General features: G+C 45.0%; 1 protein-coding gene across 7 annotated transcripts in view; it reads right to left on the bottom strand.

The window, feature by feature from the left end:
- Positions 1-990: 990 nt before the first annotated feature.
- Positions 991-12,072, bottom strand: part of NSDHL (NAD(P) dependent steroid dehydrogenase-like) — a 30,686-nt gene continuing 19,604 nt past the window's right edge. For all 7 annotated transcript variants that reach the window (XM_019792892.2, XM_011216804.3, XM_002930084.4 and 4 more), the window contains 5 exons: positions 10,270-10,416; positions 6,610-6,738; positions 4,287-4,429; positions 3,089-3,191; positions 991-2,001 (listed from right to left, as the gene is read on the bottom strand). In XM_019792892.2, coding sequence (XP_019648451.1) covers positions 1,669-2,001; positions 3,089-3,191; positions 4,287-4,429; positions 6,610-6,738; positions 10,270-10,416 — 855 coding nt within the window. In that variant the 3' untranslated portion in view covers positions 991-1,668. The remainder of the gene's footprint in view (positions 2,002-3,088; positions 3,192-4,286; positions 4,430-6,609; positions 6,739-10,269; positions 10,417-12,072) is intronic.

The following is a 12,072-nucleotide window of genomic DNA, read 5'->3' as shown; positions in this document are numbered from 1 at the left end:
TCTGAACCTGACCTTTCAACCTGAAGTGCCACCTACTGACTCTTTATCCATTCCTCAAGTCCAATTCAGTGCTGTCACCTCCTCACTGGAAGCCTCTTTGATGGTCTCCCCTCCTTGAACTTACACCACCTTGTCTCAGGTATGTACATCATTTTCTGTCTGCTTTACAGGGGCTTCTGAACACATCTTGAGCTCCTCCATTCTAAGTACCTTAAGGGCAAAGGCCATGTCTTACTTCTACTTGTGCTCCCCTGCCCCATTAGCTTTGCACAGTCTCCTCGCAAGTTGGCGTGCTGTCCCTAACACACAAACCTCATGGCATGTATAACATCTTCACTTTATTCCAGTGTCCTCGGCTGCCTCTCTACCCCTGGACAAAGGCAGAGAAGAAAACAGAAGTCTTTAACATTACATTTCGACTAGTCTGGGAAAAAACCAGGTTCTGCAAGCAGAACATCACCAGAAAATAGAGAACACTGAATCCTATGTGCTTTGCCTTTTGGAAACTGGCCTGAAGGGTTCTATGAGTGTGAGCTGCAGAGAAATAGCCCTTTCTGCATCATCTCATGGAGTTTCTGCCCAAACTCCAAGCAGATAAAGAATGCTCTTCTCTCTGACCTCTTCAATGGCTTATTGTCAACCAGCCCCGTGTCCCATGTTAGAAGAAGAGCTACATAGCTGAAATGGCAGGCCGCTAGGGCACACTATCACCTTGCAACTAAAAAGGACAACGGGGCTCCACTGATAAAGAGAGAACTGTTGGGGTGGCTGGGTGGCTCAGTTGGTTAAGTGTCTGCCTTTGGCTCAGGTCATGATCCCAGGGTCCTGGGATTGAGTCCTACATCAGGCTCCTTGCTCAGCAGGGAGCCTGCTTCTCCCCCTCCCTCTACCTGCCACTGCCCCTGCTTATACTCTTTCTCTCTCGTGTGCACACACTCTCTGGCAAATAAATGGATAAGATCTTTAAAAAAAAAGAGAGAGAGAGACATGTCCATGAAAGAATGTTTTATGAAAAAACAATACAGGCAGGCACACCAGGTGTACTGAAGAGAGAACGTGGAAACGTGTCAGGCGGTGACCAACCAGAAGTCTTTTCCCTCTAGGGACCCGTGGGGGGAGCGGTGACAATTATTTAAGCTTTTAAAAAGCTTTTGATTTAAATTGTGTCTATTTGAAGTTTCACCATGTGTTTAAAACTTCTGCTTTTCTTCTAGGGTATGTGTAATATGCGGCTCCTTGAATAGTCTGTGGCTTCTACTCTGGTATTGGTTTGCATGGAAGTATAAATCTAGTTTCCCATCATCGATTAGCAAATGGATTGTTTTCTCCCTACAGCTTCCTCGATTATGTAGAAGGACGCTGGAATGATAAGTAAGCCAGGAGACAGGAGGGGTGAGGGTGGGGGGGAGGGAGAGAGAAGAAGAACACAAAACAGTAGGATATGAAGCTGCCTGCTTTAAGAAACTGAAATCTGATCCGACAGATGGGAAAAATGCCTGCTGTTTCCTCCACCCTTGTGGTCATGGAACAGCTGGGTGTGCTCTCATCTAATTGGCAGGAGGAGACCTAAGCCCAGAAGAAACTCACTTGAAGGAGGTTAGTTTGTTGGTCCATAGGGGAGAGTTAGTAGCCCGGGAATGCACTGAGAGGGCCCAGTCTCCGGGTGCATCACTCGACCTTCCGCAGGTAATGAAAACTCTGCACGGTCCTTTCTATGGCGTCATCCATGGTGACCAGTGGCCGGTAGCCCATGACCTTTTTGGCTCTCTCACAGCTGTAATAGTGGAATGTGCCAGCCAGTGCGACACGCATTGGTGTGAAAGTGGGCTGGAGCTGGATGACAGGACTGATCACCATCACCAGGAGGGACAGCAGGAGGGCCAGGTAGTAGGCCACCCAATAGGGGATGTGGTACTTGGGGACCTCGTAGCTGAGGCCTGTCAGGATGCGGGACAGGAATGTCCAGAAAGGGATGGGTTCGTCATTGGTGATGTGAAATGCCTGGAGAGAGAACAAGAAGTTAGAAAATGCTCCCCAGCTGGAGAGGTGGGCAGGCCACACTTCGAACTTGGAGCTCAGGCATAAGCTGCTGGCTCAGCCTGGAACCAATATTCTGGGAAGCTAGTGGCCTCTCCCTGCCTGCCCACCCAGCACCTCCAATCTGCAAATGTCAACCAGTGGCAAAGATGCTTTTTTGATTTGGAGCTATGGGCATCCTTAAGGTGTAGACAGGAAAGGTGAGTTTTATCTATGGGCCAGGATTTTTAAGTGAAGCTTAGATTGCACTCAGGAAGGTATATTCGTTAATTTAATTTAATAATCATGTTAATCATAGTAAAACTCCTTATCTTCAGATGCAACAACAGGTCACATGCCATTTCTCAAATGTGCTGTATTTGGTCTAAAGCAAAAGCCATATACCCACCTGACCCCCACCACCCTAAGTGTTACAGGAGTGTGAAAACAGCAGAGGTCCAGGAGAAAAATGAGACCCAAAGAGGGGGCTCCAAAGGTAGCAGTGAGAAAAAAGGAAGAGGAGGACCTTATGAATGGGAGGAGAGGGTGAGGGGACCCTACTGTGCTCTCCCCTCTCTGCATGAGGGCTCACCTCCCCTGACTTGTCCATCCTGCCCACCAGGTGCCAGATGCCAGGAGACTGAGATACGTCCACCCCTCCAGAGGGGTGAGAGGCATGAGCAAGGGTGGGCAATGGGGGACAAATGGAGGGATTTCCAGAATGACTGGGAGGGAAGATGAGTAGCAAGCACCCCACCAAATGTACATGGGACCCTCTGGGAGCAGTCACGTCCACAGTGGGCATCCAGGTCACGTTACATGGAGAACCAGGTCCTGAATGCTTGGTCAATCCCAGCTCACTGGCTCCAAATTTGGGCTGTCCCAAGGGATTTGGCACTGCAATGTCACCACACTCCTTACCACAGGGGATCAACCTTGGACCAATGGGATCCTAAATCAGATTAGCCAGGACACAGGATCACAAAGGCAATTTGCCGATGAATCCAATCACAAGGACACACAGTCCAAAGACGGGCAAACGTGCACAGGGCAGGAGAAGCAGGTGCCTTACCTTCCCACTCACGGCCGCATCTCGGGAGAGGTGCTCTGCAGCCAGGATGTGTCCGTGCACCACGTTCTCCACAAAGGTGAAGTCCACCAAGTTCTCCCCATTTCTGCAGGCATACGGGGCATGGTTCCACTGTTAAAGACGTGCAGGGGCCAGGATTCCTGGGGCCCTCAGAGGCAGTGGGAGATGTAAGGGCTGAGCGAGGAGTCTGAAAGCCCAGTGCCCTGTCTGCCCCATCCTGGCATGGCCCACACAGGTATGGACTGCTCTAGGCTTCTATTTGAGCAGTAGCTCTTTGACTCCCCATAGGACACTCTGGGCTAAGGGCTTGCTTTGGCCTCACACTTTTCTACCATCTCTTTCCAATCCCTCAAAGCAAGCAGACAGGGTAGTAGGGAGGCAAAGCAATAGGCAGGGAGGCAATGTGGCAAGGTAAAAAAAAAAAAAAGGGAGGCAAATGTGTACTGGGGAAACAGCCACAGGCTGTCACCACCCACAAAGGCCTTGCCACCTGCACTTTCCTTGAGAAGGAATGTGAACACCTCTACCAGCCTTCCTAGATCCAAGGAGAGTTGAAGGTCTGGCCCTTGAACCTGTGCCAGTCTCCCCCCTCCCTGAGCCTATTTCCTCAATTTCCAAAAAGGGACACAAATATTTTCCCAGGCTACGTGATGGTGTACTAAGTTGAACAGTGCCCTACCCAAATTCACGTGTCCCTCGAACTTCTGGATGTGACCTTATTGGAAAATAGGGTCTCTGAAGATGTAATCAAGTTAAGATGAGGTCATACTGGGGTAGGGTAGGCCCTAAATCTAATGGCTGGTATCTTTATAAGAGGGAAATTTGGATATAGACACGCAGAAAAGATGCTCACATGAGGGCGGAGGCAGAGATTAGAGTGACTTGTCTACAACCTAAGGAATACCACCAGAATTGGGGAGAAAGGCCTGGGAACAAGTTCTCCCTTAGTTTCCAGAAGGAACCCCCTTGCCAACACCTTGATTTCGGACCTCTCGCCTCCAGAACTGAGAAAGAATAAATCCCTGTTGTTTTAAGCCCCTTGGTTTGTGGTCATTTGTTGTGGCAGCCCCAGGAAACCAACACATAGGGCAGCAGAGAAGGCGGCATTAGAAAAGAACCAACCAAACAAGACTGATGCTTGTCCGGGGTCAGGGAGAAGACCAACTGTGGGCCAACTTACCCAATCATGAACTTCATCTTGCCTTTCCTGGCTGCCTCAATGAGGATGGGGACCAACTGGGGGTCCCTTGGGCCGAAAATACCATGAGGGCGAATGGCCATGGTTAAGAAATTCCCCTCAGGATCGTTGGCACCCAGGACTGCCTGTAAAAAAGAGCAGAAGGGGCGTGTCAGCAGGGGACACAGAGCCTGACTTCTGCTCTGGTATAACTGGAGGCTACTTCTCTATCCCTTCCGCCCATACCACCCAAATCTGAAGACACACGAGAGGCAGCTGGGTCAAAACCAGTATGATCAGAGGCCCCTGCTGGCTCAGTCAGTAGAGCATATGACTCTTGATCTCAGGGTTGTGAGTTCAAGCCCCACATAGGGCATGGAGCCTACTTACAACCACCACCACCACAACAATATGATCAAAGAGAAAGGCCTGGGTTTGGGTTCAAAGACTAAAATGCACAAAGATGAGCCTTGGCAGCAGTTTGTGGAAAAGATCTGAGGGTTCCAGTTAATGAGTTAGCCATGAGCCTCCTGCCCCTCCTGCCTTAAGCTCCACGTGCTTGTTTCCACCAGTCCTGAGCTGTCCTGATTGGTTCTGAGTACCACCTCCTAGGAAGGGACTCGGACGAACCCAAGTGGGCCAGGAAGAAGGGACGGAGAAGGTAAAGGGCCTAGGAGAAACAGGTCAAGTCTTTAGATGTGTTCTGTGTGTACAAAGTAGAACCTAAGGGCTTAAAGTAAAAACAGGGTTTGCCTCAAAAGTAACAAAACATCCTGAATCATTTGTTATGTTATTGGTAAAAAGGGGAACATGACAGTTCCCACCTGGATGGGGCTGTGCACTGACTAAATGAGATGACTCTGTCAACTGTTTCAGGAAGTATGTGCTTGATAAGTATACTTATTGTATTACCTCACCTAAGGTTTCTACTTTATAGTGGTAAAATTCCTGTATACATTTTGGTCCCAGTGACTTTAAGCTACTTGATGGAGTTTATTATCAGTTGAGAGGTCTGAAAGCCAACAGCAAGTTGTGTGCCAATAGTGGCTGCCAAGGGGCTCCAGGAGAGTTACTGTTGCAGGCATTTACAGGCTTTGCTTAGTCGAGCACCCAAAAGTCAATGCAAGTGAGACATCGATGGTCTGAGCCATGGCTGTCACTTGCAGCTCCTGAGCACAGGAGGTGGGAGTCTCAGTGCCTTGGATGAGGGTACACAGGGCCCAGCTAAAGCACCAGCGCTTCTTGGATTAAGTCCTGGCGGTGGGAGCTCTCGGTGAGGCTGGCTCTCTGTGCTCCAAGGAGCAGGGTGGCAGAACCTGGAAACAGGACTCCAGGTTACAAAAGGCCAGGCTTCCACCCATGGATTGTGTGGGCACTTGTGTGTCCTGCAGACGAGTTCTCTTGGAACTTTCTGACCTGGAGCGATAGCATACAGATGGGAGGCAGCTGGCTCTCAGGCAGCTCAGTAGAACTCACACCAATTCAGCACTAAGCTCTAGTTCAATATGTGCTGACTGCGAAACGCAAGCTCACTGGATGCGACATGCTGCAAACACCTGGGAGAGGTGCTTACAGCTTTCCCAGCTAAGGCAAGCTGTCTGTGGTCAACGAGCATCCATGGCCTTCAAGTGACTATGTCCTTACAGTAATATTCTCCCTGGACATTAGTCCTGGCGCTAGTTGCTGTCAGGGTCCCTAGAGCCCTGGAGTTCAAAGACTTAGCCTGTTAGTCAACACAGACTGCTATTAAAACCAGGTGCTCCCTGGCAAAGTTGGTTTGCCAAGTGGAAATCAGTACCTTATCAAGTACATTTCCTTAAAATAAAGCAAGATCCTTTCACTGTTTAATTTAAATAAGGGAGGGGGGCAAGAGTGCCACTAGGAAGACGTGTTCAAAGGAAAACACTTGTGTGTTAAGCTCGAGTTCTGCCTGTGTGCTTGCGATCACCATAAATTAACTCTGATTTCTATGGCAACTGAGTAACCTTGCATGGCACGGAGGCTGAGTGTTGCACGGCATCAAGAAGAAACTGAATCTCTGTGCATCAACTGTCCTCATCTATAACCTGATGATGATAATAGCATCCACCTTATGGTGTCACTGTGATGTTTAAACGAGGCAGTTCCGTAAAATACTCGGAGCAGAGTCTGGTCACCTTAAGCTATTGTCGTTATTTTTAAAATTGAATTTCAGCACAAATTTTACTTCCCAAGTTAGGTATGCAGGCCTGAGAACACTAACTTCATAAATATTTTTCTTAAAAATCTAAACCATCCAGATATTCATGGAACTTGCTTGTCACTCAACCAGTTCCCAGGTACATACTCTCTCCTGTAAGATTTTTGTCTCCGTGTAATAGTCAATGGGTTTCATGGCATAAGGGAGGTCTTCAGTTCCATTCTTGATGTTGACACCCTCAAAGATGACACTGGCACTACTGGTTAAAATGAGTTTCTGGCAGAGGAGAAAGGAAGATTAAAAAAATACAGGTAAGACATGATCATTGTTTAAACAAGCTAATGGTCATACATAAAAGAAAATCAAATGGCACCTGTTTGCAACCCTCACATGCAAGGCACACTATAAATTATTTACTGCAATGCTTTGCTTTTCAGGCCTTCTTAAAATAATTCAAAGACGGGGCGCCTGGGTGGCTCAGTCGTTAAGCGTCTGCCTTCAGCTCAGGGCATGATCCCAGAGTCCTGGGATGGAGCCCCACATCAGACTCCTCCGCTGGGAGCCTGCTTCTTTTTCTCCCACTCCCCCTGCTTGTGTTCCCTCTCTCGCTGGCTGTCTCTCTCTCTGTCAAATAAATAAATACAATCTTTTAAAAAAAATTCAAAGATCACCATCTTCTGTAGCTATGTGGATTCAAGACACATTCTATTACATTCTAAAACAGTGGATTTCACCTTTTTTCTGTCCTATCACTACTGAGAGATGGAACAAACTTCCATTATTTCTGGTATCTCAGGATGGGAATGATTCCCCAAGGGAGAAGGATAGCCCACAAACTCTAAGCGAGATGTCTGTCTGAAAGAGATGCCTTGTGATCTGAGACCAACCCTGGCATGTCAGAACATGTACACACACCCACTTGAGAAATGCTATTTGAAAGGAAATGCTTTCTTACGAGGGTCCCAGCTTCCAGCCCTCTGGCTAAGGGCAGCACATGCAACACTGAACACCATTAGCTCAAATCATAGCTTTACTTTTTATTCAACATTGTACTGGAAGTCCTAGCAAGCGTGGTGGGTTAAGACAAACAAGAAATAATTTGAAAAGAAATAACAAAACTATCACCATTCACAGATGTTGGAAATGTCTACACAGAAAACATGAATATACAGAAAATATTACAGTTAGGGTTCAGCGGAACTGGCAAGTACAAAATCAATATACAAAAACCAACTGTGTTTCTATGCATTAGCAATTAAAAATGCAATATGAAAGATATTATTTCAATAACCAAAAATTAGGTACATAGGGATAAACTTAACAGAAGATGTACAAAACCTTTCTAAAGTAAAGGATAAAAGTACTGAAAGGCATCCAAGAGAGAGATTATATATCTATGGATACAAAAAAGACTCAATACCGGCAAGGTATCCATGCTCCCAAATTGCCTCTAAATTTGATGCAATTACAAGAACAATTCCAACTGGAACTCGACGAGCTGATTCTAAAATTTAGATGGACGAGCAAAGGGCTAAGAATAGCCAAGCAGATTCTGAAGAACATGGTTGGGGGAGTGACTCGTCCTAGCAGTTACTGAGATTCATCCTAAGGTTTGCTTAGTGAAGGCAGAACACAGTGGCATGGGCACAGGCGGAGGCTGATGGAACGGAAGAGAGAGCTGGGAACAGACCCACGCAAGGCACCAACACCTGAGATGTGCTGGATGGGGCACTGAACAGGAGGGAAAGGGTGGATTACAGATTAAATGGTGATGAACAACAAAAATTTAATAGCTACCTCGGACCATATACAAACACAAATTCCTGGTGGATTAAAGATTTAAATGTGCAAAGTAACATTTTAAACCTTTGGGGAAAAACCCCCACGTTGAATAATCTTTTGATTTCAGTGTTATGAAATGTTTCCTAAATACAACATGAAAACCCATTTTCTTTTTTATTTGAGAGAGAGAGGGAAGGAGGGATAGAGGGAGCGCAAAATGGATAAATCTCAGAAACATAATGTTGGGGGAAAAAAGCAAGTTGCAGGAAGATATATTCAATATATCATTTCTATAAAGTTTTAAACACGCAAACTGGTAACTTACATTGGCGGCACATGGAGCAAACTGCAAAGATAAACCCGAATTCAGAACACGGGTTCCCCGTGGACGGGGAAGGACAGCAATGGCATCGAGAATGGATACACGCAGAACTTCAACTCTACTGGTAATGTTACTTAAATGCTGTGAGTATTTTATAAGTGTTATGTTATTCTTGAATCTTTTCTGGATAATTAGGTTACTCCATTTAAAAAACAGCAGCAGTGAAATTCACAGAGCTCTAGTGATACAAGCATGGAATAGACTAAGGAATCTGGGATTTGGCATCAGAGGGTCTGACTTGAATCCCACCTTTCATTTACTAGCAAAGAGATATCACTTAGCCTTCCAAATCTGTTTCCTCCACCGTTAAGTGACATTAGTAGCTCCTGGTTACCTATCGAGGAGCAAACTAGGTGACAACTACAGGGCAAAGTACCTTGTCATTTGCAAAGCATAAGGGGTGGTTTTGACCATGATCCATCCTTTCCAGGGCACTGAGCCCTGAAGAGCTTCTTCCCCACTTGTTCTTGCTGGGCCAGCCGATGATGCCGAGTGCCCCATAAAGGTGATCCTGAGAACCAGCATTTATAACAAAGCAGGGATCTATGACACGGTGGAAATTTATATCCCCTCAGGTCTGAGTTATAACAGGTTTCTATTGGTGAAAAGTAAATAGTTTATTTTTCTTTGAAAAGAGAGGCAAGGTCTGGAAAATAGAATGGCAGTTCCTTAAAAGGTTAAACATAGAATTATTGTATGATCCGGGAATTCCAGTTCTGGGTATTTATCCAAAAGAACTGAAAGCAGAGACTGGAGCAGATATTTATATACCTATGTTCCTAGCAGCATGATTCACAATACTTTTTCAGAAGTGGAAACAATCGAAGCGTCCACTGATGGATGAATGGCTAAACAAAATGTGGTCTATCCACACGATGTTATTCAGTAGTAAACAAGAAGGAAATTCAGACACATGCTACAACATGGATGAACCTAGAAGACATTATGCTGAGTGAAAGAAGTTAGATATAAAAGTACAGATACCACATGAGTCCACTTCTTTGATGTTTCTAGATTCGTGGAAACAATATAGGATGGTGGGTGCAAAGCGCTTAGAAAGGAGGGGGTGGGGAGCTGTTCCTTAATGGGGATAGAGTTTCAGTTTGGGAAGATGAAAGGTCAGCAATGTGAATGTACTCGAGCCACTGAACTGTAAATTAAAAAATGGCTAAGGGGCACCTGGGTGGCTCAGTTAGTTAAGCGACTGCCTTTGGCTCAGGTCATGACCCCAGGGTCCTGGGATCAAGCCCCACATTGGGCTCCCTGCTCAGTGGGGAGCCTAGTTCTCTCTCTCCCCCTGCCTGTGCTCTCCTGCTCTCTGTCAAATAAATAAAATATTTAAAAAATGGTTAAATTGGCAAATTTTGTGACATTTATTTAACCACAATAAAGAAATATAAGCAATATCGACATTTTATGGCTCTTTAACCAAAGACTAATAAGTCTTAGGGTCCTCAGATGGTCTATCGAGATGCAGCTCAAACTGGCCCAGCAGCAAATGCGATTCAGTTTCTAGGATCTCCACAACACTTTAGGAAGCAAGCCTGGCTAGGCCCAGGAAGAGAAGAAGAATCTTGGCTCCCACACACTTAGAAAGGGCCATGACATGCTCCTGACAGCACTCACTCCAGTTTTCCCCTTACCTGAACCCCAGCCTCTTTGCAAGTTTCAATGACATTCTTGGTGCCAATATAATTCACTCTATAAAAGAGTTCCTTGTTGTTACTGGATGGTGGGGGTGATGCACAGTGGAAAACTGTGCTTACGCCTTTCAGAGCTGGGTACAGATCCTGGAAAAGCAAACAAAGACAAAAAAAAATCACTCCTGCTTTAGACAAGTAAACAGCCTCCTCACATTCCCACTCTCCAATCTGTGCCATGTAGGTGTCTTGCCCTTTTAAAATTCTGTAATTAACATAAAAATCCATCTCATTGTAAAAGTTTCAAAAAATACAGAAGTACCTAGGATGGAAACCATGTTGTCCCTTCAATTGCCCCCCCCCATTGACTTGTACCCAATAAACACTGGGTTAGGGTATGAGAAACCTGTGCGATGCAGAAAACGGCAATATCTGTACCTCTGTGCACCATGCGGGTGGGGGTGTGTGACAATTCAGGGCACCTGGAGGTAAAACTCCTGGGAAAATGAGCTCATAGATATAAATTATGAATCATATGAATTAGTCCCACATCATTAAAGACAGTGAAAATAGCCAACACACAGGAGTATTCCTTTCTGTAAAAATAGATATAGGAGAGCAAGCTGAAAGGGAATGAAAACACGTCCGTTTAATTTACTGCTAAAAGGAACCAGAACTCCTGGGAGCAATGGCTGATTACAGATCTGGCGCAGAAAACAGACAGGAAGAGCCAGGAACACCTTGTCAAACCAGAAAGTAAGGAAGCTAGCCAAGACTCCTGGGGTCCTATTAAAAGGACTCAAGAGTCAACCGGAAGAGGCTCTCACGGTCAAAAAAGGGACAACTTGATCATGAGTAAGAATAAGAATTCATTCTATAAACTAATGAGTAAAGGGAAATGGTCAAGCAAAGAACTGAATTATGAAACAAAGACAGAATGATAGCATGTCATCATTTTACGAAATGTTCACTAAGTAATAAGATCTAGGAATGATCATCAATAGATTAACGTTACCAAAAGAAAGACAATCATGAATTATGTACCTAGATTCACTGATTATTAATATCTTGCCATAATTTTCTTTGTGTAGATACACAGACATATGATTTTTTTCTGAAACTATTCGAGAGTAAGTCGTAGGCAATGTGCCACTTTGCCTCTAAACTCTTCACTGTGTATCTTCTAACAAAGACATCCTCCTAAATCCACTAAACAATGATCATACACAAGGAATGTAACAGGATAGGACACTCTTATCCAATAATTAGTCTATATACAAATTTCCCCCATTGTCCTAATAACGTCCTTTAATGGCATTTTTATATTTGGATCCAGGATCCAATCATGGATCATATTATATTTAGTCCTCATATCTCTTCTGTCTCTTTGAATCTGGAACAGTCAGTGATGATTCTTGCCTGGAACACTTACTAACATACTGGTTGCAAAATAGTAAAATCCTAATTCCAGCATTCTTTTTACTTTTATTAGTTGGCATTCCTCTGTAATGTAGATGTTCCCCTTCCTCTAATTTTTCTTTTTAGCATTTCCACAGACACATGGATTCTTATTTTATTCAATGTATTAAAATCCACTACTATTGTCTTTTGTGAGGCTTAAAATGTCCCAAATTGGCCAGTGGGGGTTCTTGAAGTTGGTTCCTCTGTCCTTTTGACATATTCCCATTAGTTTCTGAACACTTTTTAAGTAGGCTCCATGCTCAGAGTAGAGCTCAACGTGGGACTTGAAATCACAACCCTGAGATCAAGACCTGAGCTGAGATCAAGAGTCAGACGCTTAATGGA

This window comes from Ailuropoda melanoleuca, chromosome X (genome assembly GCF_002007445.2).
Source record: "Ailuropoda melanoleuca isolate Jingjing chromosome X, ASM200744v2, whole genome shotgun sequence".
Classification (NCBI taxonomy): Eukaryota; Metazoa; Chordata; class Mammalia; order Carnivora; family Ursidae; genus Ailuropoda; species Ailuropoda melanoleuca.
This window is presented reverse-complemented; position numbering and strand designations above follow the sequence as displayed.